Source organism: Cutaneotrichosporon oleaginosum (genome assembly GCF_008065305.1).
Source record: "Cutaneotrichosporon oleaginosum strain ATCC 20508 chromosome Unknown ATCC20508_contig02, whole genome shotgun sequence".
Classification (NCBI taxonomy): Eukaryota; Fungi; Basidiomycota; class Tremellomycetes; order Trichosporonales; family Trichosporonaceae; genus Cutaneotrichosporon; species Cutaneotrichosporon oleaginosum.
In genome coordinates, this window is record NW_027072171.1 from 1,679,657 (window position 1) to 1,705,871 (window position 26,215).

Here is a 26,215-nt window from a genome sequence, read left to right on the forward strand (position 1 = left end):
GGCGCGTGACGCGTAGGGAGCGGCAATGTGTGTGCACCCGTGATCGCGCCGGTGATGGCAATGGGGTGAGGCAGATGCTTTGATACGTGATGCGTAGCGTGATCCGATGAGTGAACGATGGCTTGAAGAATACAGGTTGCAGGCCGCTGCCTCGGACCGGCGAGAGCAGCAGAAGAGACGGGCAGGCACACGCTAAGCTCCGATTCCGGCTATTGCCTCCGATGGACGTGCAGCCGCGACTGACGGTCGGAGAGCTGAGCGTAGAGATGAGGAAATGGAGGTGGATGAAAGCTTGTGTTGTGGATGGATTGGAGGGGAACGAGGATGGAATGGAGGGGGGTGGAGAGGAGATCGAGAGGCGGACAGGGGGAGCAATCCCCATCACCCAAGTCTACCTCGCACAACATGCCGCCATTCAAAGTCCAGGCCCTTCTGTTATAATCTGTTACCCAAGTCTAATCCGCGCTATATGATCCCATTATCATCTCCCAAGTCATCCCGCATCCCACACTGCCCACCCGGTAACCCCCATGGTCTTGGCCCCGCTCATGCCGCTCATAACACCCGACACTCGTCGGGTGCTAGATCAGACTTGGTTTCACCAAGCTACTCCCCGATCCCCGGTACCCCAGTCACGAGTGATCGGAATGCATCACTTGAGGCGTCATGACGTTTCTACAACAAAATCACCCCTAGGAACATACTCCCAGAGACCCAGATAAAAACACAACCCGCGGCTGATTCGGATTCACTATATGACACATGATCGGTTGTTTTTGGTTGTTTGCGCGCATCCTCTCTCCTCTTACACCTCGTCCTCCTTCAGGCCAGCCGACCGCATCGTCTGGATGACCTCCACCAGCTGGTGCAGTGTCTCGAGGCCGCGTCCAGGCAGCGCGGCGGTGCGCTGCGCACGCCGAGACAGGCCTGTCTGCGGGGCGACTGAGTATGTCGCGGTGCAGAAGTTGCCTCCCGGCGCCCGGATGGTGAGCGCGATCGTCCGCGGGTTGCCTGGCGACGGCTCGAGCTCGCGGAGCTCTTCGACTGTCCCGAGACCGCCGTCGAACACAGACAGAATGCGCAGGTGCGCAGCGTCGGCGGCCTTGCGCGACTTGAAAATGTTCTTGTCCGGCACGGGCGCGGCCAGGGCAATCATGTCGTTGAAGATGAGCATGGTGAGGTTCTCGTCACGGCGAGTCTTGCGGAACGAGTTCAGCTTAATGTTCATGCTCGGGCGCGAAGACTCGGCGAGCGAGGACGAGTACGAGGGGCTGCGGGACAGCGAGCGGTCGTGACGAGCAGGCGTAGCAGCGCCCCCGATCGAGTTGACTGACGAGGTGCCTGAGGAAGGCGAGGTTGTAAGGCCCCTCGGGTGGTGGGGAGGAAGCTCGCTGTCCGTGGACGCACCGCGGGAGGGTGCGCGAGACGGTGCGCGGGAGGGTGCGCGAGACGGCGGACGCGAGGAGGGCTGGGACAGCTTGATGGACGAGAAGCTTGGGACGGACGCCATTGTCGCCTTGAGAGAGCGAACGCTGACCGACCGTGGCAGACCCGTGGTCGGCCCGACTGACTCCCCGCTGACGCGAATGACCTGGGCGTGGGCGAGCAACCTGCGCCCGCGGATAGCGAGGTCAAAGTTGCCCGGAAGGTCATCGAGGCGCTCCTCCAGAGAAATGAGCTGGAGGAAGTCATCCTCACGGGCCTTGCAGGCTTCCAGGCGACCGATGATCGACTCGGTCAAGGCGATGAGCTCCACCAGAGCCCTGTGGGACTTGTGCGTCGCTGGGGTGGCATTCAGAAGACGCTAGAAGATCAGCACCGGCCCCAACGTCCAAGCTCACCTTCAGGAACAGCGTATACTTGGTGATGCGCTGCACTGGCTTGAGAAGCATGCTACCCAGCGAAAGCGATCCAAGAGCCTTGTCGCGAGTCTGGAGGCGAAGAAACTCGCCGAAAATGCTAGTGTGGTCACGGGCCGCCTCCTCGATATGAGCGACAACCGTGTTGAAAAGCATGATGTACCGCTCGTGCACAGCTAGCCGGGGGACCCACGACTCGAACTGGTCGATGAACGGCGCAATCTCGATCACGTCGGATTTGCGGCGCGCGATCTGCTGAGCGTTTGAAATGTCTGCGTGCGTAGAGTGGATTGCTTCGAGCGCCTCAAAGAGCTCGCACACGCCGGCAGGGAGACCCTTCATCCAGTCGCCCTGGGCCTCGCGAAGCGGGGACGCAAACAGGCGAATCACGTCCCGACAGGAGCGGACAAAGGTGGCTTCTGTCTCGCTCATCTCCCACATGATCTCTTGACGCTTGATCTCCATGGCGCCGTCAGGCCCTCCCGCCACCTGATCGTAGATGTGGTCGTTGGGGAGCGACTGGCGCCATGACGTCGGGCTGTCGCGAGGCCGCGGGGTGGTGGGGCGCAGCGACTTGCTGTAGCCAGAGTAGACGACGCCGAACGACTCCTTGCGCTGCCGAGGCCGTGGAGGCTCGCAGGGAGTACCCATGGGACGTTGAGAGGTCGACTTGCGCAGAGTTGAACCATTACGGCGTAGAGAAGTGGGGCGAGGGCTGTCGGCGAGGTCTAGCCGAAGAGTAGGCTTCTTGTCGTTTTCAAAGTCCGTGGGCGCATGAACAGGGCGCGACGAGGTGCGTGGGGGGATGACTGGACGCTCGGGCGCAATGATGCTGCGGCGCGACTTGTGCGCCTTGGCATTTTCGCGAGGAAGGCTGTCTACAAGCGCTGCCATGGATCGGCTGTAACGGCGAGATCGCGGCCAGGTGCCCGAGTGGCGCTTGTCTGTGGCGTCGATAGGCGGTAATGAGACGACGCTCTCGCGTGCGAGGATGGACACCTCCTCGGCGTCAAACGAGCTTCCAAGCGAGAGGCGGTTGAGCTGGGGAGGCGGAGAGCTTTCGGACGATGGCCAAAATAGCTCGTCGTTGGCCTGCTCAGTCTGCTCAATGACGCTCCACGATTGCGCAAAGTCGAGGTTGGAGACGAGGCTGCGAAGTGCGGCGAGCCGGCGTTTGCGCGAAGTCGGGGAGGGGGATGGCGAAGCGTCGTGTCGTCCCTCGTTACCTGTGACTGTCGAAGCAGAGTCCTCGACGCAGGGTGTGACTTCTCGCGGTACGAAGGGCAGAGGGGGACCTAGGAGACTTTCGCCTCCGTGAATGAAGGACAATCTGGGAGCGCCGCGAGAGCTCTCAGTGATGCGAATGGAGGGCTTACTGTCCGAGTGGTGCGAGTGGTCGGAGCTGGAGGGGGGAGCTGGAGAAGAGTCGGTGAGGGAGTAGAAGGAAGATGGAGACATGGACCGGGGGGAGGACTCTGGCACGGCAGAGAACGCCATGTGATGGTGGTGTTGGTGGTGGTGGTTGTGGAGAGTGTGGAACGCGTCCTTTGATTCCTGGGCGGCAAAGGGCTGAAGGTTGTGGTTATAGTGGCATCCGGCCAAGGATGGGGACAACCACACGGGGGCGGTGGCCATCTCGTCGTCTGTTGTGCAGACGATGGACTGGGGAGGTGAGGTGGAAAACGTGCCAGACGTCATGTTGTAGTTGTGGACACTGAAGGCAAAGTGGTGATCGGCGTCGTCGGTCTCGTCGCTGGGGCGCCGCCCCGGAGTTTGGACAGTTTCAGAAAGTGGAGATGATGCTTGTGATGACGAGATGGTCGAGGACGAGATAGTCGATGAGCGTGAGCGAGACGAGTCGGATATTGTTGTGGATGTGGATGAGTGAGAGATTGAACGGCCAAGGTCAGGCAAACAAGGAGAAGAGAAATTCGACAGAGTGACTTGGGAATGCTGAAAGTGCAAGTTGTAGTAATGGTCGTGCTTTTGCTGCTGCTCGTGCTTCTTCTGAGGCTGAGGGAGCTGGGCGGGCTGAGCGTGTGCGTAAACGCGGCGTGGTGGCCGGGGCGGGCGTGGGGTGGTCGAACGGTCTGGGGTCTCGCACCCAGGGGGTACTGGGGAAGAGGCAGCTGTCCGCGGCTGCTCAGTACCGGTGGAAGCAGCGTCGGGTTGTGGGAGCTGGAGTCCGGGGAACGCTTGTGCATGGACGATTGGGGAGTGATGGGGCCACCCGGTGGCCTTGGTTGGTGGGAGGGGCTGGAGCTTGGGCTGGGGCTGGGGCTGAAGATGCTGACGGGGGAATAGGCAAGAGGGAGAGAGCGACGAAAGGAGAAGAAGAGGAAAAAAGAGCAGTGCGGAAGGGCAAGAAGCGGTGAGCGGAGGGGAGTGTGCGTTGGGTGTGGTGCGTGAGGAGTGAGGTTGAGAGAGTGCGACGAGGTGCGAGGTGAGGGATGACTGTGTCAGCTGGCTGCACGCACGGGGGTGGGTGATGGGGGAGCAGGGAGCACGGGGGCGCCGGGGGGCGTCGACGTCGACATGAGATGAAGCGAGAGCGAGAGCAAGAACTAGAGAACGCTCCAGGAAGGCCAGGAGCAGGCTGCTAGCTGCTAGGAAGCAACGACTCACAGAGGACTCTAGTCCGTGCGGCAGGGCCACCGCCACCTGCTGACGGTCGGACGTCGCAAGCATGATGCTTGTCCGGGACAGGTGATGGGGATCAAAGCGTTGGGAGAGATCGCGAGATAGGTGGTCGTCGACGCTTGGACGCTCGGGGCCGCTGTTGATGGGCGGATGAGGGGGGGTGGACAGGGGCAGAGGGGTGGACGTCGAAAGTGGAGGTCAGCGGAAATTGAGCCAAGGCGAGGATGTCGGATATAGCGAGTGAATCGATGAGCGATAGAGCGAGAGCGAGAGAGAGAGAGAGAGCGTGCGATGAAGAGAGTGATGGTGACGGATGAGAGAACGGTAGCGAGATGGGAAGAGGCGAGCGCCCAGACTAGCTCGCAATGTTGGGTATATCTGCATGCTCATGTCCTCCCTTCGTGGTCCAGCAATCACGGAGGCCACAGCACAGTGATGCATCACCCCAAATCGATGACCCCCGTCCGGGCTATCCAGGCAGCCCAGACTGTCTATGCCGCCGGATCGCGGTACGAGGCTCACGAGGCTCAAGAAGCTCAGGCGCAGGCAAGGCGCAGGCAATGAATAGGCAGCCACTGACAAGGTATGGAGGCGCGGAGTGTACCTTGCCGTGGTGAGCGTGAGCGAGGAGAGGGCAGAGCAAAGAGGGATTGTTTCCATGTTGCAAGACGGCAGAGATTGGCTCGTCCTCATCCAGGATAGCCAGGACGCAGCCGAGTCTCGACCGCTCCCTGTGAGGGTAGCGCAGGGAGATGCTTCGCAGAACATGAGTCTAGAGCGTGGAAGCTAGACACCCTCGGGCACGAGACATTGCATGACGCCGAGCATGCAAGCTAAAGAGCAAGAGCGCAGAGAACGAGAAGAATCTCCTCGGTGAGCTTGCGAAGCCTATGTCGTTTACCCTTTTCAAGCGAGGGAATGCGAGTCTGGCCCTTGCTCCCTCCCGGCCCACCCCAAAAATGGGGGCCACGCCGTGTTGCCTCGCATGCTTGGATGCCTGGACGCCTGACGCCAAACGCCTCGCGCCTCCTGCATGCTGCATGCTGCATGGTGTCTGGTAGCGTGCCACGCCTCGCGCATGCAGAATGTTCATGCGACATGAGGAATGGGGCGACTAGTAATGTCGAGAGACGCGACGCGTTCCCATGGAAGGTATGGCAGTTGAAAGGGAGATTGGCGCGGCTTATGAGTCATGTAACGTCGTCGGACTTGGAGGTGTCGGAGCATTGGAGTGGCCGAGAGCGAGGTTGGTCTTGGGAACTTGGGGGGCGCAATTCCCGCGTCCCCCCTTGCCCTCTTGGCTTCATGTCTGTGCTGTCGGATGGGATGCAATGGCGTTGGAGACTGTGGAAGCGCATCATCAAGGAACAGAGATGTAGGGGAGGCCTGACCAGCCTGGCTAGCTGGCTAGCCTGGACGCGCTGGGCGAAGGGGGTCTGATGAGAGCGGCAGTTGGGCTGCAAGGTATGCGTGTCTGGCGCCTGGCTTCTCTGAAGATCTGGAACATGGATATGGGGTAATGGGTACTAGCCTCAATGGTCATGCTCATGGCCGAGTTGGAGGTGCATGAGGTGTGGTGCTGGGCTGACGGAGGGAGATCTGGGGCAGGAGGGCAGGTACATGTCCATGAACCTTGTAGTTCACAGCAATGGATATTGGAGTGGGGCGGATCTTGATTGGAGCTGAAAGCTGAAAGAGTGGGCATGTGGGTTCCATGTGGCCTCCATGTGGCCGGGAACAAGGTGGAGATCGCTAGATCGTGGAGAGGTGACTGCCAAACTGCCACTGCCAAGCAGCCATCATCCACAAGCGACTACGTAGCAACTAGCAGCGCGCAGCAGTCCATGCACTCGCGCCGGGCGTCATGCATGCACACGCGAGTGGCAAGTGGCGCAGCCAAGTGAAAGAAACTTGCAATGACGAAATTGCCTCTGCACCCTGCACTTGGCAGCTCGCAGCTCGTCGCGGTCGCATCGAAATGACGCTAATCCCGGCGCTGGATGCCGGTGGCCTCTGCGTCACCGGCCAACTTCGGCCACGGCCAACCCCGCCTCGCCGCCTCTTCACTCTGATCCCGCACTCCTTTAACTCGCGCTGACCAATGCTCCTCACCACCACCCGCATCGTCGCCACCGTCCCACGACTTATCACTCGCCGTCCCCCCTCTCCACTTGTCAAAATAGGCTCCTCATTCTCTACCCAAGTCGACCCCGCTAAGATGGGTGCTGCAAAGGACTTTGTTGAGCGCGAGATCAAGGCGCATGATGTGCTCGTGTTTTCCAAGTCGTACTGCCCGGTGAGTTGTTTCAACTGGTTGATTTGGCGAGAGGTGCGAGGTGGCGAGTAGTGAGCGGCGACGGGAAGCGGAGAGCAGATGGAGTAGAGAAGGAGAGAAACGTTCAAGACGGCGAAGAGGCGTTGGTCTGATCTTGCTTCGCGCGGTCTCCTTCCTTCCTCGGCCTGTCCTCCATCTCCAACCCACCTCGTGCTCGTACTCTCTTTCTCCTCTCGCCTCTTCCCCCCCTCCTCCTCTTCTTCCCCTTCTCCTCCCATCCCCTCTCCCTTACTCCCCCACACCTCTGAACACCCCCTAACCCCAGTACTGCCGCAGCGCCAAGAACATCCTGCACCAGTACACGGACGCCATGAAGGTCTACGAACTCGACGAGATGGACGACGGCGCCGACATCCAAGCCTACCTCGCCGAGCGGACCGGGCAGCGCACCGTGCCATCCATCTGGCTCAAACAGCAGTTTATCGGCGGCAGTGAGTGTGGGGGAGTGACATCGCTGACATCAGACAGCGACTTGCAGGCGCTTTCGGCCGCCGAGATCAAGAAGCGTATCCAGGGATAGAGTAGAGTTATTAGATAAATCTTGTGAGGACGAAGTGGGGACGGAGGGCCGATCCGGAACGTCGATGGACATGTGACGGAGATCAGAGGAGGAGAAGGGGGGAACGGGGCAGGGATCGGAGATCGGCACGCCGCCCATGACCATCGCCGTGAGCCAGATGCTCCAGATGCAGATGCCTTGCCATGCCAGAATTTCTGACCAGAGATGTACAGAACGTGCACAGAATGAGCGCGACCTCGATCCGCTGATCTGTTATATCAGCGATTCAGAGATCTGCCAGGCATGCCGAGAAGCTCCAAGCTGCATGTGGCTGCATGGCCTGCATGCCAGACGGTGAGGACGGAGCTTGCTCGGATCCGCTCTTCTGCTTCGACCGGCGACCACACCAGGCCGCAACGAGACGTCGGGACGTGCGTGCATCGCGCTCGGATAGCGTGACTTGGCATCGCTCCAGATGCAGATGCAGACGCAGGTCGCCGGTGTTCTGCACGCCACAGAATTACATAAGGACGCGGAAGCGAGCGCCGCTCACCTATGCATGGTATATGGCCATCATCGGGTGTCAAAGTGGCAATGGGGCTTGTGCTGGAAAAGCTAGAGCAAGCCATGCACGCAAGCGAGGTGGGAGGCGCTTCATTTGCTGAGCCATGAGCAAGCGCGAGCGAGGCGCGATGCACTTTGAAGCGCGCGTACTTGTCGAGAGTCATATCCGTATCCCGAGGTCACGAGGGGAGTCATCGCCCATCGCCTCCAAAGCCCACAGTCCACAGCCCACAGCCCAAAGCCCACCACGCCCACCACCGCATTCCACCGACTGTCCTCGGTCTCCTCATCATCCATCATCACACTCTCATCCTCTTCTCCGTCACTCTCATCCCTCGCATCCCTCTCCTCTCTTCCATTCTCCCCCTCCCCCGCTTTAACTCACATTCCTCTCCCGACTGGGCCGACCGGGTGCTGCGCATCGGCCATCCGCCCCTGCCTTCCCCGCAAATTCCACACCTACGTGCCCTCGTGGTGCATGCCCCTCCCCCCGCAACCCCACTCATCCACTCTGCACATTTCAAACGCCATCTTTTGCTGCTCACAGCTCGCTCATCTGCTTCTTTCCATCTCCGCACGGCAAGCTTAGATCCCCCCGCCCAGCGCCCAGCGCCCAGCGCCCAGCCTCGTTCCTAGCCGTCAAAGCACTGCGCCGACGCTCGGACTCCTCTCCCAACATTATCATGGACCAGGGCCGCTTTGTCACCCCATCAGCCGGCCCGTCAACATCTCAGCTCCAGAACCAGAACCAGAACCAGAACCAAACTCTGAACCCGTCACAGAACCAGAACCAAACTCAACCCGCCCCCGCACGCCAGCACCAGAAGAAACGCCCCCGTGAACCCGACTACCAAGCACGCGGCATGCCCGGCCCATCTGGCGGGACAGGAGGCGCAGGCGACCTCTCAAAGGTGCGCGCGTTCGCAGCCTGCCGCGCATGTCGGCAGAAGAAGGTCAAGTGCCTCCCCGGTCCGGCTACCGGTGCAGGCGGCAATGCCGCCTGCCAACAGTGCACCATGAGCGGCGCCGAGTGCGAGTACCAGCCGACACGCGACCGCGCCGCCTACTCGCGCGCCTATGTCCAGGACCTCTCGGGCCGCGTGCAGCAGCTCGAGGCGATGCAGGCCCGCCTCCTCCCCCTCCTCACGGCGTTCGAAGCGTCGGGCGGCAAGTTGCCCGCTGATGTCGCCAAGCTCGCCGCTTCCGGCGGCCACGCAGACAGCGATGACGCACCGCTCATACGCTCACGAGTGCCGTCGCCCGCCGACGACGAGGACGAGGAGAGCGCACGCTTCCTCACCGACGAGCACGGCAACTACCGCTGGATCGGAGGTAGCTCGGCCCTCTCTCTCATGGACTCTTTCTCTGGCGACCGCGATCTCCCCAGCCGTGTCAAGTACGGCAACATCCACGACGACCACCACGACCCCTCCGAGGAGTCTCCCCCCGAGTCTCACCCCTACTTTGCTCCTGTCGCCGGGGCCGGCGTTATCCGCGCCATCCCTGGTGTCGATCAAGTCACCTTCCCGCCCCGCGCCGACTCTGAGCGCATGGTCGACGCCTTCTTCGCCGAGGTCCACCCCGTCCTCCCCGTGCTTCTCGAGAATGATTTTAGACGCCGCTTCAAGAGTCTTATGGACAAGGTCGAGGCCGGCGACTTCAGCAACATTCGCGCAGGCGTGAGTACCCAACTTTCCTCACTCGTGGCGCAAGCCCTGAATTTTGCACCCATTGTCCAGTTTCAGCAGCAGCTGCTGGCCCAAGCGGTGGCGCGGAGATAATGTCAGGCAGGGCTGACAGTTCCGCAGTTTATGAGCGTTGTCTTCGCAGTATTTGCGCTTGGCGAGCGCGTCCTCGTTACGTCGGCTGCATGGCACCGGATGCGCTCCAAGTTGAGCAATGGCGAGTTGTCGGACCAGGACTCGCCACAGCCAGGCGAGGCCGAGGCAGGTGTGATATGGTTCGAGCGCGCGCAGGTGTTGCATTACTCGTCCATCCGCGAGATCGACATCTACCAGGTACAATGCTTGACGTTACTGTCTGCCTTCCAGGCCGCCGTCAACTCGATGCCCATGAGCTGGCTGCTTGCGAGCCAGGCACTCCGCATCGCACAGGACATCGGGTTGCACCGCGCTGCGCCGCGGTTCAAGGTCAGCTTCAAGGTGAAGCAGTTGGGCGCGCGCGCGTGGTGGGCAGTGTATGGGTTGGAGCGGTGAGTAACGTGCTCTTGGCGGCACTAAAACCAGTCTCGTGTCGATCACACTTGGGCGTCCCTTGTGTGTCGAGGACGCAGATATCGACCTCGCGTACCCCGCAGCCGTTGACGACGCCACAATCGACAGCTTCGGCGACGCGCTTACGGAGGAAGCGGGCAACTTGCCAGAGGAGAAGCAGGACTGCACGATGAGCGGGTTTGTGGCTCTCACCAAGTTGTGTAAGATTGCCGGGCGAGTCGCGCAGCTGCTCTACCGCCCCAGTGGGCGCAGCGTCAACGACCCGCAGTGGAGCGAGCAGCAGCAGAGGACCATCGACAAGCTGGACAAGCTGCTGCGCGAGTGGCTGCAGAACGAAGTGGTAAGCCTTTCTCCGCTGGTCCCCTTTAACCCCAGCCACAAAAGTACAAGGACCCGTCGTCGTCGCGCGCCGTGTCGCTCATGTCGGCGGTACTCTCCAACTCGTACTTCGCCGTGCTCATCACGCTGCACCGCAACCTGCTGCCGTCCAACCCCAACTTCCCGCGCCCGAAGCCGATCGCATCGAGCCAAAGCCTCGCGCACTGCGTGGAAGCCGCGCGCTCCGTGATCCACGTCGCCGCGCAGAGCAAAGTGCTTGTGCCTGTATCACACCACCTCGCCGTCTTCTGCCAGTACCTCTGGTCTTCGGCCGTGATCCTGCTGCTGTGCGAGACGCGCGCGAAAGAGCAGGTCGTCGTGGAGGCGGTCGGCGCACACGTCGAAAGCTGCCGGCAGTCGCTGCGCGCGCTCGAGCCCGTGTGGCCCGGCGCGTCCAAGCTGCGCGAGCTGCTGCGCGAGGTCGAGACGCGCGCGAAAGAGGTCCGCGCCGCCTCGCGGCCGAGTAAGAAACGCAAGGCCGAGACGAACGGGCGCGCGCGCGCGCCCCCCGCCAAGCCCGAAGTATGGGCGCCGCAGGGCGCACCCTTCCCCACGCCGCCGATCACCATTGCGCCCTCGACGCTCGCGGGCACATTCGACATCTTCGACGTCGGGGGGATGACGTTTGACGGGCTCGAAATGTTGAACGCATTCACGAGCGACGCGTGGCAGGGCCAAGGCCAAGGTCAAGGCCAGAACCAGGGCCAGAGCCAGAGCCAGAGCCAAGGCCAGAACACGACGTCGCCCATGACGGGGGTGACGCCGACGGGGACGGCGGGCTCGACGGGCCACGAAGCCAAGCCCCTCCTCTCGCCGGCGCACCGCATGAGCGAGGTCCAGACGACGCCGACGCTGTCGCCCCACGGGCCCGGAGCAAATCCGTGGCAGCAGTTCGGGCAGAGTCCGGGCGGGCCGGTGCCGCCCGAGATCGCCGAGATCTGGAGCCAGATCGCGGGATCCACCTTCGACTGGCAGGCGGATCCGAGCGTGCCCTTCAATATCTAGCCGTGTACATGTACTCTGATTGTGGCTTCGAGCATAGCACAGGGGCTGTGGCCATCGCGCAGAACTCGACATTCACCTAACAAGGATACACTGATGCAGATTATCTACGCCTTGCCCTTCTTCTGCTCCTTCATGGCCGCAATACGCGCCTTGCGCTCCTCGCGCCGTCGCGCCATCTCCTTCTCCTTCTCCTCCTTGCTCATCCCCGCGAGGCTGGGCACAGGCGTAGCAGGCTTGCTGCTCTCTGACACGGGGGAGGCGACAGGCGGCGGCGCCTTCCCCGCTGGCGGGGCAGGTGCGGACGCAGCTGCCGGAGCTGGCTTGGGCTTAGCCTTGACGGGCTTGGGCGCGGGCAGGGGCTCGGCCTTGGGCGCGACGTAGTAGCTCTGCGGCGGGGGTGCCTCGACGACGGGCGCGGCACTCTCGAACGCCGTCCAGTCGTCCGTGTCCGCATTCACGTCCATCAGGTCGTCGCCCCACGCGTTCGCGACGTCGTCGTCCAGCTCGTTCGCGAGCTCGTCCATCAGGTTTGGCTGCTTGGTGTGTGCGAGCTTCATGCCTGGCGCGGGCTTGCGCGAGGCCGACACCGACGCTGAGGCCGAGAACGAGTTCAGGCGCGCCGAGGGGCGCGTGGCGTCGGCGCTCTCGCGACGCGACGCCGCAGGCGAGCCGAACGAGGACGTGTTGGGAGACGGGAGATCATGGGCGGGCACGCCCGGCGCCGCCGTCATGGCTGAATTCGCCTCGCCGGTCTGCAGGTGTTTCCCAAGCGACGAGAATGCCCAGCCGGCCAGCGAGCCGGCGGCACCAGCCGCACTCGTCACCATGCCTGCGCCTGCCGCGTGCTGCGGCGAGGTGGGGCGCTCGGTCTCGGTCAGGACCGTAGCCGGCATGCTCGCTACCATCTCCTCGACGCGCTTGACGAACATCGCCATCGCTTTGAACGCCTGGTCGCGCACGATCTTCTCCTTGTCCACCAAGGCGTGCGCCATATTAGGGATGACACGACCCGCAAGATCGTCGCGGTCGTAGCACTCGACCGTGGCCATCAACGCCATGAGAGCTGCAACACGCGCGTGCACAAACGAATCCTTCAGGCTGCGCGCAAATGCCGGGACGAGCACCTTCTTCTTCGTGTTCGGACCGAGCATCGGCGCCAGGCGTCCCAGCAGAATACAGGTGTTGGTGCGGATCGACGCCTCCTGATCCTGCTGCATCTTGGCGAGCAGACGCAGCAAGTCATTGTTCAAGATACGATCTGACAACTTGCTGGCAAGCGGGTATACCGCCTTTATGGTCGCTTCGCGGATCACTGGGACCGTGTCGGCGAAACCAGTGGTCAGGTGCGGCCAGATACGATCGGTAACCATGTGCTTGTCGAGCCGGTCGGCATACTCGTCCAAGCCATCCAGCAAAGCCATCCGCGTCCCACGATCTGGGCTCGCGAAGAGCTTGATCACTGGGTCGAGCACAACTTTAGCGTATGTTGAAGGAGGAACTTGCTTTCCAAGCGCAAGAACGAGCGGGAGCATCTGCGCGCTTGGCGCATTGGGGAGAGAGAGCGAGTGCAGCAGCGAGGGAAGAACGCGATGCACGAGGAAAGGTTCCGGCAGCGACCCCCCCTCGGCCGCGTCCTTGATCGTACGCAACAACATGGCCTTCTCCCCATCAGAACGCAGCTCAAAGCCGTCTAATCCATCAACCAGCGACACCAACGGATTGTCCGACCAGATACCGCTCGCCTGCGCCTCAGCCACGAAGTTCGTCGTCGAGAGTCGTGTCCGCGCATTCGGGTTCACCATGCGCTTCCATAAAGGGAACAGGCGCTTTGGGATGGCACCCGCCATGGCCGGTGTAGGCGCAGTCGACAATTGGGGCGGTGGTTTCTCGGGGTTGAAAAGCCAGAACAGCCACATTGCGAGCAGATATGTGTCTTCGAAGGCGGGGTCGGTGCTGCCCGTCAGCGGTGTTTGCATCACCATCACCAACTCACTCTCGGAGCACACCCCAGCCGCCCTTCTTCACTTCTGGGCTGGAGTACTCGCCCGCATTTCCTGGCGCAACTCCCCCAAGTCCCCACAACACGCCAGCACCGTCGTCTCGTCCTGTCAACAGCTCGAATCCGCCTAGCCTCCACTCCATCGCTGGCGTAATGAACACTGTTGACGGTATGAGATAAGCATGGTGTTGAGACAATGGCGGGGCGTTGAGGAACGCCAGCGCGGTCTGTCATCAGCTCCCCGCGGCGCATAGGTCGACATACAGATATGCTCCTCACGCCCCAGCCCAGCCAGGCTTCCTTTCCCGCCTTCCCTCTAGCCGCTGCAGAGCCTGTGAGCGCCCCGCCTGTCCCCCAGTCCCGCAAAACGGCCTGTACAGGCCGCACAGGCTCCGTCGCAATGTAGATGTGGGTCTCGGTCTCAACCGAGTCGATGTATTTGATTCTGCCGTCAGCGCGCGCCACGGCACACACTTACACGTCGGGATGCCGAATTGTGCGGAGCTTCTTGAGAGCATTTTTGGCGAGCTGAAAGAGCGTCCGCCGGTCCTTATTCCCAGGCTGTAGGGGAGGCAAAGTCGCGTCGAAGATGAAGAGCGTCACGGGCGAACCATCGTCCTAAGGTTAGTTGGATCGCAAGCGCCAGCGCACCTTCTTGACTCCCTCTCGGATCTCCCAGACGGATGCACCGGCCTCAGTACCGGGAATGCGCTCTCCGATTGTAAAAGGGAAGGAGACGCCAGTGCTAGAGAGGACCGAGGAAGTGATGGATTTGAGGTAATTCATGGCGCAGGAGACGCAGTCCCTGGGAAGAGGAGCTGCTCGCCAAGGAGAAGAAGAATGTGGGAGTGACGAACGCGGGTCAGTTAGAAAAAGCGATGGAGAACGCGTGAGAGACCCGAGGAGGAGGACGCGAGAGTGGAGTAGAGATGGAGGAGATCTGGAGAGATTGCGGACGTGTTGGTGCGGGTGCGGGGTCCTCGATTCCCCCAACCTCCACCGCGACTGCTCTGGTCGCGTCTTGACCTCATGGATGTTTATTACGTAATGAGTCAATTTATGACCAGGGTGAGTTGTGAGCAGACTCAAGATTTGATCCCGTGAGCGCTCCACCGCAGGGGCATTGGAGGGGACTTCGCCATGAGAAAAGGAAGGTCGACTCACCCACTCCCTCCCTCCCCCGCTCGCTCTTCCCAAGTAGAGCCACCCACCACAGGCTACCAGCCATCATCATTCACCTCTCCCCGACACAAGCGGCTTGCATCTCAACTCTGCTCTACTCCTCCTCCTCTCATCTCTTCTTCATCATCTCAGCATTGAGCTACCTATCCTCCAGTCACCTCCAATAGCGTTCCCAACTCCACTTCCTTTCGTCCTCTGGCCCAAAACACACCTCGCTCCACCTCCATCATGGCATCAATGGAGATGGCCGTTGAGGCCCCAGGCTTCGACGCTGCCCCGGCCGACATCGCCATACAAGAGCCTCTCGTAAACAGCGACAGCGACGACGACGTACCCCTCGCTCGCAACAAGGCCAACGGCAAGCGTGCTGGCGCAATGAGCAGCGACGACGAAAAGCCTTTGGTGAGTTGACGAATGTGGCATCGCCCAAACAAGTGCCTAAATGCGGAGCCACCCTTTTCGACCCCTTTGTCACAATAATTACTAACCGTGACAGAGCAAGAAGCCGCGCACGTCAAATGCTGCCGCCAAGAAGCGACGTGTGGTTGAGAGCGACGACGACAGTGATGACGACGCGTCTGCCGTCCCACCAATGGTTAGTACATGGCTCAATGCGACTACGTCTACATCGAAGGGGAGGGAACATTATAGCTGACTCGTCAGGTGAACGGACATGGCTCAGAGTCGTCAGAGGATGAGAAACCTCTCGCCAGGAAGCGTGCACCCGCCAAACCCGCCTCCAATGGCAAGACCGCTCCCAACGGCAAGCCTCCGTCCAAGGGCAAGCCTGCCTCGACAAGCAAGCCCGCGTCGCGCGGTAAGAAGCCCGCAGCCGACAGCGAGTCGAGCGAGGACGAGAAGCCATTGGCGCGTGGCCGCAAGCCTGCCGCGCCTGCCGCTAAACCCGCGTCGCGTCGAGCGTCTACGAAGGCTAAGCCGCCGCCCGACAGCAGCTCCGAAGACGAGAAGCCGCTGGCTAAGCGTGCCCGCGCCACACCAGCAAAGAAGACCGACAAGAAGCCGGCCGTTAAGAAGGAGAAGAAGGGCGACGAAGAGGAGGACGACAAGTACAAGTGGTGGGAGCAGGACGAGAACAATGACGGGTCGGTCAAGTGGACCACCTTCCACCACCACGGTGTTCTCTTCCCTCCACCCTACGAACCCTTGCCGAAAGACGTCAAGATGAAGTACGACGGCAAGCCATTGACTCTACCTCCCGAGTCTGAGGAGGTCGCAGGATTCTTCGCCGCCATGATCGAGACGGACCACGCTAAAGACGAGAAGTTCCGCGAGAATTTCTTCAGAGACTTTAAGGCTATGCTTGCCAAATACCCTCCTGTGAGTGCTGAGCGCCGCCCCAGCTGACCCCAACAGAAGGAAGGTATCAAGGTCACCTCCTTGGAGAAGTGTGACTTCAGCGGCATGTTCCAGTACTTTGAGACTCTGAAGGAGAAGAAAAAGGCCATGACCAAGGAGGAGAAGAAGGCGTACGTGACTCCTACTCGATGTGCGCTCACCCCAGCATTAAGGAGGCCAAGGACAAGCTCGAGGAGCCGTACCTCTACGCGATCGTCGATGGGCGCAAGGAGAAGACTGGTAACTTCCGCGCCGAGCCACCAGGATTGTTCCGCGGACGAGGAGAGCATCCACGAAAGGGGACACTCAAGCACCGTCTTCGTCCTGAGGACATCATTCTCAACATGTCTGAGGACGCCCCTCCACCTGTGCCGAATATTCCTGGCAAATGGAAGTCTATTCAGCACGACAACACGGTGACTTGGCTGGCGCACTGGAAGGAGAACGTGAATGGCCAGTCTAAATACGTTTTCCTTGCGGCGGGCAGTTCGTGGAAGGGCCAGAGCGACCGCTCGAAGTTCGAAAAGGCGCGCGAGCTTATTGTGAGTGATTGCCTTGCTCGTCAGCTGATGTTAGCAACACGTCGACCGCATCCGCAAGGTATACACCGAGGACCTCAAGTCCAAGGTAATGGCGGACCGGCAACGTGCGACAGCGCTCTACTTTATCGACAAGCTCGCACTTCGTGCTGGTAACGAGAAGGGCGAGGACGAGGCGGACACTGTTGGCTGTTGCTCTTTGCGCTACGAACACATCACCCTTGAGCCTCCCAACAAAGTCGTCCTCGACTTCCTGGGTAAGGACTCGATGCGCTTCCACCAGGAAGTCGAGGTCCCGCCCCAGGTGTTCAAAAACATCAAGCTGTTCAAGGCTGAGCCCAAGGGCAAGGGCGACGACATCTTTGATCGCTTGAATGTGAGTGAATCTCTCATTAGCAGCGCTGACCTGTAGACCAGCATCCTCAACAAGTACCTGAACGAGCAGATGAAGGGTCTCACTGCCAAGGTGTTCCGTACCTACAACGCCTCGTGGACCTTCCAGAACCAGCTCAAGGCCTTGACGCCCAAGAGTGGCACTGTCGCGGAGAAAATTGCGGCCTACAACACAGCTAACCGCGACGTAGCTATTCTGTGTAATCACCAGAAGACCGTCAGCAAAGGTTTCCACGAGTCCAAGGCCAAGTTCGAGGACAAGATTCGCGGCGTCAAGTACCAGCGAATGAAGCTGCGCATGCAGCTCTTCTCTCTCAACCCCAAGTTGAAGAAGAAGCGCCCCGAGCTCGCCGAGGACGAGTCAGACATGGACGACGAGTTCTTTGAGCGCCACGAAGTCGAGTTGCTGGAAAAGGCAATCGAGGCCGCAGGCAAGAAGTTTGATCGCGAAAACGTCAAGCTCGAGGGCGAAGGCGAGTCGAAGCAGCCGAAGAAGGTGCTTGATGAGCGGGTAAAGGAGATTAAGGCCGAGTTCAAGGTGCTCATCAAGGAGCGCAAGACGGGCAAGGCGGAGCCCAAGAAGGGCGGTGAGTGTGGCGAAGAGTTTCGCTTTCAGAGTGCACGAGCTGACTCCTAGCCACTGAGGAGAAATTGCTGGAGCAGATCAAGAAGCTGGACGACCGTATCGCCACGCTCAAGATTCAGCTGCAGGACCGTGACAACTTGAAGGACGTTGCGCTCAGCACGTCCAAGATCAACTACATTGACCCGCGCATCAGTGTTGCTTGGGCGAAGAAGTTTGATGTGCCACTGGAGAAGCTGTTCAGCAAGACTCTGCGAGAGAAGTTCCCCTGGGCCGAAGCCGAGGCCGACGAGGACTGGATGTGAGTTTGGCTTGGGATAGATCTCGCCAGTGGTAGATGCTAATACCAGCTTCTAAACTGACAATGCTCGACTGGACTGGGGCTTTGCATAAGAGGCGAGCCCGCCTGTCCTGGCTGTATCCATCTTCTTTATCCCACCCATGTTGTTTTGAGAGCACCTCCCGCTCTACCCCATTCCGCTCATGTAGACGAGGTCACTGTAGTATGCATCAGGCATTTATCGCCATCGCACACGACCGAAGTCCGGGGCAGTCGCGTGGCGCAAGGTGGTTGGGACAGGCAGCAATTGGACGAAGAGGGATTTGGCCGGCGAAGTAAAGCCGAAAGTGCGATGAGTGGCCCGAATTCTCCCGCCTGGGAAGAGAGCGCGGATGATTCCGAGATGATTATTGGGTGAGTGCTGGCCGAGCCGTGGGAGCGCCCGCAGGCAGCAGCGCAGAGACGCAGAGACGCAGAGACGCAGAGAGGCGGAGAGGCGCAGAGGCGCAGAGACTCTCAGTACGGATGCAGCCGACAGCTGACAGGCTGCGCTGCAGACGGGGCCAGCATGCACCAGGGACGGGTCTCGCTCCAAGGTAGTCCAAGCCTCAGCCAACCAGCAAAGAGGTCATTCACACCCACCCACACCCTGCGCCTTGGTAGGACAAGATCGCTTTCGTAGCTTCCTCGCCAGCTCCTCCCCAATTCCCGTCGCCGACCTTGCTTGCTCGTCCTCTTTTCCTAGCTCCTCACCACTCCAAAACCTCTGCCCAACATGATGCGCCTCTCGCGCGCCCTCACTCGCCCCGGCGCCGCCGGCCTTGCTCTCCGCAACTCGCGCGGCTATGTCATGGCTTCGCAGACCCACCGCGCCCAGGAGGCTACTGTGAGTATCCCCGCGGCTGTCGTCGCATATGCCCACGCTCCATCACCTCTGCATGCATGCCCGCCGCGCTACGGAGGACGTGGACGCTGCGTGAGCGCGCGCTAATCTCCAGAACTTTGGCCAGCACAAGGGCTACCCCGTTGTTGACCACGAGTAAGTCGCCCGCTTGTCGAGTTTGTCCGACGCTGACGCCCAGGTTCGATGCCGTTGTTGTGTGAGTGTCGATCGCAGAGCAGGGGGACGGGGAAAGACCCCGGAAGGGAGGTTGTAGCGCGGCTAGCGGAGAGGCCCAGCGACGATCAGAGGAGAGGGTGTCTGGCTTAGAACACAAACTAACATTACAGTGGTGCCGGTGGTGCCGGTCTTCGTGCCGCTTTCGGTCTCGCCGAAGCTGGTCTCAAGACCGCGTGTGTGACCAAGCTCTTCCCCACCCGTTCGCACACTGTCGCCGCGCAGGGCGGTATCAACGCCGCGCTCGGCAACATGACCGAGGACGACTGGCGGTGGCACATGTACGACACCGTCAAGGGTTCGGACTGGCTCGGCGACCAGGACGCCATCCACTACATGTGCCGTGAGGCCCCGGGCACTGTCATTGAGGTGAGCGCGGAACAGCGCGGGAGCGCTCGGCGCCCGAGTCTGCCTTGCAATTTCATCTAACGCCCCAGCTCGAGCACTACGGTGTCCCCTTCTCGCGTACTAAGGAGGGCAAGATCTACCAGCGTGCCTTCGGTGGTCAGTCGCTCAAGTTTGGCAAGGGCGGCCAGGCGTACCGCTGCGCCGCCGCTGCCGACCGTACCGGCCACGCTCTTCTGCACACCCTCTACGGCCAGTCGCTGCGCCACAACACCAACTTCTTCATCGAGTTCTTCGCGATCGACCTCCTGATGCAGGATGGCGAGTGTGTTGGTGTCATCGCCCTCAACATGGAGGACGGCACGCTCCACCGCTTCCGCTCCCACAAGACCGTTCTCGCGACCGGCGGCTACGGTCGAGCCTACTTCTCGTGCACTTCGGCACACACCTGCTCGGGTGACGGCAACGGTATGGTTGTCCGTGCCGGCCTTCCCCTCCAGGACCTCGAGTTCGTCCAGTTCCACCCCTCGGGCATCTACGGCTCGGGCTGCCTCATCACCGAGGGCGCCCGTGGTGAGGGTGGCTACCTCCTCAACTCGAACGGTGAGCGCTTCATGGAGCGTTACGCCCCCACCGCCAAGGACCTGGCGTCGCGCGACGTCGTCTCGCGTTCCATGACCATGGAGATCCGCGAGGGCCGCGGTGTCGGCCCCGAGAAGGACCACATCTACCTCCAGCTCTCGCACCTGCCGCCCGACATCCTCCACGAGCGTCTCCCCGGTATTTCGGAGACTGCGGCCATTTTCGCCGGCGTCGACGTCACCAAGGAGCCCATCCCCGTCATCCCCACCGTCCACTACAACATGGGCGGTATCCCCACCAAGTGGACTGGTGAGGTCATCACCGTCGACGAGAACGGCAACGACAAGGTCGTGCCCGGCCTCTACGCTGCTGGCGAGGCTGCCTGTGTCTCGGTGCACGGCGCCAACCGTCTCGGCGCCAACTCGCTGCTTGACATTGTCGTCTTCGGTCGCGCGTGCGCCAACCACATCAAGGAGAACCTTGCGCCCAACACACCCCACAAGCCCTTCGACGAGACCCTCGGCAAGGAGTCGATCGAGAACCTCGAGAAGATCCGCACCTCGGACGGCCCCCTCCACACCTCCACCATCCGCCTCAACATGCAGAAGACTATGCAGCGCGACGCCGCCGTCTTCCGTATGCAGGAGTCGCTCGACGAGGGAGTCAAGAACATGACCGAGATCTACAAGACCTACGACCAGGTCGGCATCAAGGACCGCTCTCTCATCTGGAACTCGGACCTTGTTGAGACGCTCGAGCTGCGCAACATCATGCAGTGCGCCGTGCAGACTGTAAGATTCGGCTTTGGCCTTGTACTCCGCTAACTCCCAGGTCGTGTCCGCCGCGAACCGCAAGGAGTCGCGTGGTGCCCACGCCCGCGAGGACTACCCCGACCGTGACGACGAGAACGTAAGTCTCCTTTGGTATGCCGCACGCTGACTCAGCAGTGGATGAAGCACACGCTGTCGTTCCAGCGCGACCCGGAGTCGCCCGAGGTCGAGCTCCAGTACCGCAATGTCATCTCGAACACCCTCGACGAGAGGTGAGTTTACCCGCGTTCACCCGCCCTCCCCTGCAGCCACTGACGCCCGCAGCGAGTGCAAGAGCGTCCCTCCGTTCAAGCGTGTCTACTAAGCGACTCGCAGTGCGCTGGGAGAGGGTCAGCAGTGGTAGTGTACGAGCAAGCATGCAACTTTGACATCCGAGAGGATTCGAGCCGTGGGCGAGGCGAGGGAGGGGTGTGGTGAGAGCGCAGAGCTAGAATATCAACTTTGAGAGACTGTTGATCTTGCTGATCTTGTTGATCTTGTGAATAGACATAAATGACTGCGCAGCGCGCTGCGTTGTGTGCCGACTTGCGTGTTGGAGGTTCAGGATGGTCGGCCGTCGGGAGAGGTAGCTGCGGACTGAACCGCGCATCGTACGAGACGGGAAGTAGCGCTGTGATTGTGCACACATGCTGTTGGAGGACATGAGGAGGGCTCTTCAATGTCGCTATGTTCACGGTTGATTTCTGACGGTCGCATATCATTCAATGGTGCCAAGGGCACTCCTCCTCGTATGCAACGCTGCATCGCGCTAGATCTGTGTGGCCGAGCCGCGGTGCATTTGAGTACAGAAAGCAGGAAGCGAGGTCGATGAGGCGGATAACGACCCTCGAGCTTCAGTTCTGGTCCGCCCGTCCCCACCCTCCACCCGCACGATGCTATGCCTTGCATTGGTAATCAGCACACTACTCTACTCTACGGCACACTTCTCCGCCTAGAACCGCCCCGCCGCCGCCTTGGCCGACTGCATGACCTTGCGCGTCTCCGCGCGGCGCGCGTCGAGGCTCTGGCCCTGTGTGCGGAGGATGTACTTTGACGCAAAGTTCTCGACCTCTGCGGCGGGGAGGTCCTGCTCTGCGCGCGGCGTGTCCAGCCAGCGCTGGAGGACGGCGGCAGCCTCCTCGGCATAGAACTCGGAGGGTGTTTCGTCATGCAGCGCCAGCACAGCGTCCCAGAGGTCGCGGAGGGCGACGCCGCCCGCGAGGAGCGCGCGCGTCGCCCACCCCGGCGCGCCGCCGACCTCGGACGCGTGCCCGTACACAATGGGGAGGACGAGGTCGGGCGGGGCGCCCTCGGACGGGTAGAATTTGCGGCACAGGTCCGTGGTTACTTCGGCCGGGTGCGGCGACTTGAGGAGCTCGGTCCACACGGCCTTCACCACGTCTTCGACGCGCGTGTCTGCCGTCCGCAGGATCAGGAGGATGGGCTCGTACAGCCGCAGCGGCCGCGCAAAGTTCTGGTACAGGTCGTCGAGGGACAGCAGGTCCGCGTTGAGCGAGACGAGATAGTCGGCCTTCTCGGAGGGGGTCATGTCCGGGTGCCCCTCGACTGCGCGCACCACCTCAAGCTGCACGTGCGCGACGTCCAGCCGCTCCTGCAGGCCCGTTGTGAACTCTACGTCCTCGGCTCCGAGCGACGCCGCACTCTTGGCGTTCGTCAGCGCCTGCGCGAGGTAGTACACGCGGTCCTGTAGCGACATGTCTGATGGGCGCGACGCCATGTCCGCCAGCGCCTTGGCCGCGGGCAAGTACTCCTCGCGCCGCGCATAGTACTTCCACAGCAAGTCGCGGCGGCCCGGCACATTCGACGTTGTCGCGCGCAGGTAGCTCTCGATGAAGGGTGTCTCGAACTGGGGTTAGCTTTGTCCTAGCCACAGCTCACGTCAAGGAGCTGGTCCGCCCGACCAAGCGCCGAGATCCAGTCGTACAGGTAGAAGTGGAAGAGCTCGTCGTTGGAGCTGATCGCGAGCCCATATGCCTCGTCGCGGATGCGGATCGCACCCGTAGCTGATGTCAGCGGTGTTCCTGCGCTTGACCCACCCTGCCCAGGTCCTGCGGCAGTCGCCTTGTCCAGCGCGTCGTCGTAGCTCCCGAGCACCTCCACGACAAGCTTGTAGCACTCCTGCCGTTCCTCGAGGAAGCCGACGCGTGGGTCGCCCGCGTTGCGCCCGTCGCGGACGTAGTCGCCTGCCTTGTCCTGCGGGTCCAGCTCCGCGGCAACGCGGAGCGGCAGCTCGATCGTGCCGCGCACATCGTTGAGCGCGCGGTATCTCCGCGTAGCGTCTGGCAGGCGGGGGTATACGCTGCGTGCTGCGCTCCCCGCCGCGCGGTTGAAGAGACGCAGCGACTCGGCAATGTTCTCCTCCCGCTCAAGCGCGTCGCGCGTGCTCTCGGCGCGCCGCAGGCTCTCCTCAGCCTTGTAGAGCACCACGTCGCCGGGCTGCACGAATGTCCCGCAACGCTGCTGGAGAATGGCGCTGAGGTTATCGATCTGTTGTCAGCTGCGGACGGATGATCACACTCACGCCGAGCTCCTGCCCGATCTGCAACTCGATCAGCGCTGTGACGAGCGTGCGCGCGACATTGCGCCCGCCCAGGCTCGTGAGGAGGCTCTCAAACGAGAGGCTCGTCAGAGTGCCCTGCGTCGCCTGGTCACACTTGGCAATCACGTCCGGCAGCTTATAGTCGGCAATGAGCAGAACGAACGAGATCGCCTCGATGGCCTGCTTGAGCAGCAGCCTGAGGCCCTCGATCGACGCCTCCTCTGCATCCCATGCACGCTTGCCGTCGCCCTCGGCCTGGTGGCGCGGGAAGGGGTGGCTCTCAAGGAAGCGGAGCAGGTCCGCGAGATTACCCTGGACGTCCAGTAGCTCTCGGTCGCTCACGCCGAGCTTGAAGCGCACCGGGCCGGGGACGGTCGCGACGACCTTGGCCTTCCAAATGGGGCGCAGGTAGCGCGCGAGTGTGGCGGCGAGACCGTCGTGGCGGGGCGAGTAGATGATCGAGCGCGTCCCGGTCGTCGACGTCTGAAGGATAGGGGGCTCGGCGGCGATGAGGATGTTCACGGAGGCAGTGACGAGGTCAGTGATCTGCCGCTTGTGGCCCGATGTGCCCATGAGCACGGCCATTCCGGCGAGCTGCACACGGCCGAATGCCTGGCGCGCTACGATGACTGCCTGCTCCTTCTCAATTTCGAGGTCGTCTTCCAACATGTCGATAGGACGGGGCTGCTCGACGCGGAACAGACCCGAGTTGGTGAGCAGCAGGAACTGGCGTGCAGCGATGGTGGCTTCGCGCGCAAGCTCAGTCAAATCGATGCCGTCCTCCCTTCTCAGCGCAGGCGATGCCCGGGCCGGGTTGGTCGACGCAACCTCGGCAATAGTCCACACAGTAGCAGGAATCAGGATTCTCGACGTCCACTCCTGCAGCGCGGGCGCCTGGTAGTTGTCAAAGTTCTCGCGCATAGCCGACTGCCTGCCGACGGCTGGGGTGGCAAATGTAACAATGGACGATGCGGTGGCTGCCCCAGTGTTGGGCTGGACGGCCAGCAGCGTGCCGGACGAGTAGAACGATTGCGGGAGCACCTTGGCCACGTCTGGTGGGGGAGGACGAGTCGCGATAATCTGGAAGGCGCCGCCGCCACCGTAGTAAAAGCCCGTGGTGCCGATGTATGCGCGCGCACCGCTGGCGGCGATGGCCACGACTGCCGCCTTCTTGCTCTCGTTTGCCGGGACGGGCGCAATCGCCACGACTTGTGCGCCAGCATTCCCGAGCGCCCCAGTGAGGCGAGCGCGCAAGAAGTGGTCGCGCAAGTTGTTGAGGCGCGACCGCGACTCAAACTTGGTGCCCGACACGTCAATCCACTCCAACTGGCCCTTCGTGTGCAACGCGTACAATCGGCCTTGCTGAGGGTCGACGACGAAACTTTCGACACCTTCGCGGTTGGCGCCCTGTAGCACACTCGGCACCCATGTACTCAAGTACCCGCTCGAGTGGTTCGTGAGCCAGACCTTGGAGCCGCTGCTCAGCCAGCCGCTGCTGATCGAATACTCGAGCTCGTAGATGTCCTTGTTGACGCCGAGGAGGAAGATGCGTCCCGAGTCGGTGCCGCGGATGCACGTCATGGTAGTCGGCGCCTCGACGGACATATTCGTTGCGTACAAAGACAGCTCACCCTTGGCGGAGCGAGAGAGGCCGAGCAAAGTTGCCTTTGTTGCCGTGCATATGACGAGGAGGTAGTGGATGTCGTCCACGAACACGTCCTTGCGAGCACGCACTAGACCCACAGAGTAGATAGTCGAGTCCTGCTGGTCGTAGCGGCTGAAGTCGCGCCCGTCGGTGTAGTCCCACAGGAACAGCTTGTTGTCGACTGTGAACCATGCGCGCTCAATCTCCTCAAACAGGCCCATGTTTGCTGTCGTGTGCTTGTCTGCAGGTCAGCAACATCCGCAGCAACAGACCAACATTGGAGCTCCTGATGCAGCGCATCTGGGAGAGGAATGTTCTTGACGAGCTTGGCGTTGTTGAACGCAGCCGATGTAGAGGGTGGGGGGACATAGAGCTCGTTGGTCGCTGGCGTTAGGTCCGTGTCATCCATCTTGCACCCACGCTGCTGGAGCTTGTCAACAAGGTCCAGTGAAATCTCGTTGTCCGACACCATCGCGCGCTCAATCTTGCCTCGCGCCCGCCCCAGTGGGCCGTAGACCGGATCCTCGTCCTTGGCCGGCTCCTCGATCGCTTGGGGAGCCTGCACGCGGCTCGCGGTCACAGTGTAGCTTTGACCGAACGGTTGTCTCCACCCGCTCTCGCCATACCCGCTGCTACCGTACGGAGGGGCCTGCACGCTCCCCGTCCCGAAGGGGGGCGGCGCCGCGACAGGCCCCGCTGGACCAGCTGGCACGAGCGACCCTGTCGCGCCTAGCGGCACCATGGCGCCCGCGGGCGCCGTGGGCGCGTGCCCGGGCGCATGTTGGAAGGGGTTGTGGATGTGGGGAAAGCCGTGGGTGTGCGGCTGCTGGGGAAGCGCGGGGTAGAGGGGCTGCTGCGGTTGCGCGTAGCCGCCATACATGTTGTTGTTGTACGACATGGCCGCGGGCGCCGGATCGTCACACGCGCCGGAGAGAGGTCGTGACTCTGGTTGCCAGGTGACGTTCTCCTAGTCCCTAGTACGACGAGGAGGATAGAATGGGGTGAGGGGGGTGAGGTAGGAAGAGGCTGTGGATGTTGAGATTGTTGAATTAGTGAACGCATCACAGGTCTCGCAACACAAGGCCCAAAGATGTTTGTAGCACGTGGTATTTTGAACCCGCTGGTCATGCGGTGGAGGTCGTCCGTCGACGACCACGATCACGATCAACACGTCACTGGGAGCGTGCACGCAGCACTCGTGTACAGGGGGGCATGCATGATACAGGATGCATGGACGCACGAACATCAACAGAATGTGATTCTACAGCAAGAGGATCATACAACGTTATGTCTACATGATCTACTGATGCA

The 26,215-nt window shown here is 61.4% G+C and overlaps 8 protein-coding genes across 8 annotated transcripts; 5 read left to right on the forward strand and 3 right to left on the reverse strand.

Annotated features, from left to right (window-relative positions):
* Nucleotides 1–805: 805 nt before the first annotated feature.
* Nucleotides 806–3,317, reverse strand: COLE_02361 (uncharacterized protein; the record flags this gene model as incomplete). Its single annotated transcript, XM_018425162.1, has 2 exons — nt 806–1,804; nt 1,842–3,317. 2 exons carry the CDS (start codon nt 3,315–3,317, stop codon nt 806–808), a joined length of 2,475 nt encoding a protein of 824 aa, XP_018281303.1.
* Nucleotides 3,318–5,417: 2,100 nt separating this feature from the next.
* Nucleotides 5,418–5,939, forward strand: COLE_02362 (uncharacterized protein; the record flags this gene model as incomplete). The annotated part of the gene is made up of 1 exon (XM_018419804.2): nt 5,418–5,939. One exon carries the CDS (start codon nt 5,418–5,420, stop codon nt 5,937–5,939), a length of 522 nt encoding a protein of 173 aa, XP_018281304.1.
* A 661-nt stretch (nt 5,940–6,600) lies between these two features.
* On the forward strand, nt 6,601–7,354 carry COLE_02363 (uncharacterized protein; the record flags this gene model as incomplete). Its single annotated transcript, XM_018422228.2, has 3 exons — nt 6,601–6,795; nt 7,100–7,265; nt 7,299–7,354. 3 exons carry the CDS (start codon nt 6,601–6,603, stop codon nt 7,352–7,354), a joined length of 417 nt encoding a protein of 138 aa, XP_018281305.1.
* A 1,406-nt stretch (nt 7,355–8,760) lies between these two features.
* On the forward strand, nt 8,761–11,514 carry COLE_02364 (uncharacterized protein; the record flags this gene model as incomplete). Its single annotated transcript, XM_018420227.1, has 4 exons — nt 8,761–9,576; nt 9,706–10,109; nt 10,144–10,471; nt 10,507–11,514. The coding sequence occupies 4 exons, from the start codon at nt 8,761–8,763 to the stop codon at nt 11,512–11,514; spliced, it is 2,556 nt and encodes an 851-aa protein (XP_018281306.1).
* A 104-nt stretch (nt 11,515–11,618) lies between these two features.
* On the reverse strand, nt 11,619–14,299 carry COLE_02365 (uncharacterized protein; the record flags this gene model as incomplete). The annotated part of the gene is made up of 5 exons (XM_018420704.2): nt 11,619–13,467; nt 13,508–13,740; nt 13,778–13,958; nt 13,992–14,131; nt 14,165–14,299. 5 exons carry the CDS (start codon nt 14,297–14,299, stop codon nt 11,619–11,621), a joined length of 2,538 nt encoding a protein of 845 aa, XP_018281307.1.
* Nucleotides 14,300–14,923: 624 nt separating this feature from the next.
* COLE_02366 (uncharacterized protein) lies at nt 14,924–17,871 on the forward strand (the record flags this gene model as incomplete). The annotated part of the gene is made up of 8 exons (XM_018425929.2): nt 14,924–15,097; nt 15,192–15,290; nt 15,359–16,033; nt 16,070–16,182; nt 16,218–16,593; nt 16,628–16,966; nt 17,003–17,570; nt 17,621–17,871. The coding sequence occupies 8 exons, from the start codon at nt 14,924–14,926 to the stop codon at nt 17,869–17,871; spliced, it is 2,595 nt and encodes an 864-aa protein (XP_018281308.2).
* A 750-nt stretch (nt 17,872–18,621) lies between these two features.
* COLE_02367 (uncharacterized protein) lies at nt 18,622–21,024 on the forward strand (the record flags this gene model as incomplete). The annotated part of the gene is made up of 8 exons (XM_018422229.2): nt 18,622–18,732; nt 18,845–18,885; nt 18,929–18,946; nt 19,077–19,332; nt 19,401–20,681; nt 20,722–20,799; nt 20,838–20,932; nt 20,985–21,024. The coding sequence occupies 8 exons, from the start codon at nt 18,622–18,624 to the stop codon at nt 21,022–21,024; spliced, it is 1,920 nt and encodes a 639-aa protein (XP_018281309.1).
* Nucleotides 21,025–21,651: 627 nt separating this feature from the next.
* COLE_02368 (uncharacterized protein) lies at nt 21,652–25,646 on the reverse strand (the record flags this gene model as incomplete). Its single annotated transcript, XM_018420225.1, has 5 exons — nt 21,652–22,566; nt 22,599–23,207; nt 23,242–25,145; nt 25,181–25,288; nt 25,325–25,646. 5 exons carry the CDS (start codon nt 25,644–25,646, stop codon nt 21,652–21,654), a joined length of 3,858 nt encoding a protein of 1,285 aa, XP_018281310.1.
* Nucleotides 25,647–26,215: the final 569 nt, after the last annotated feature.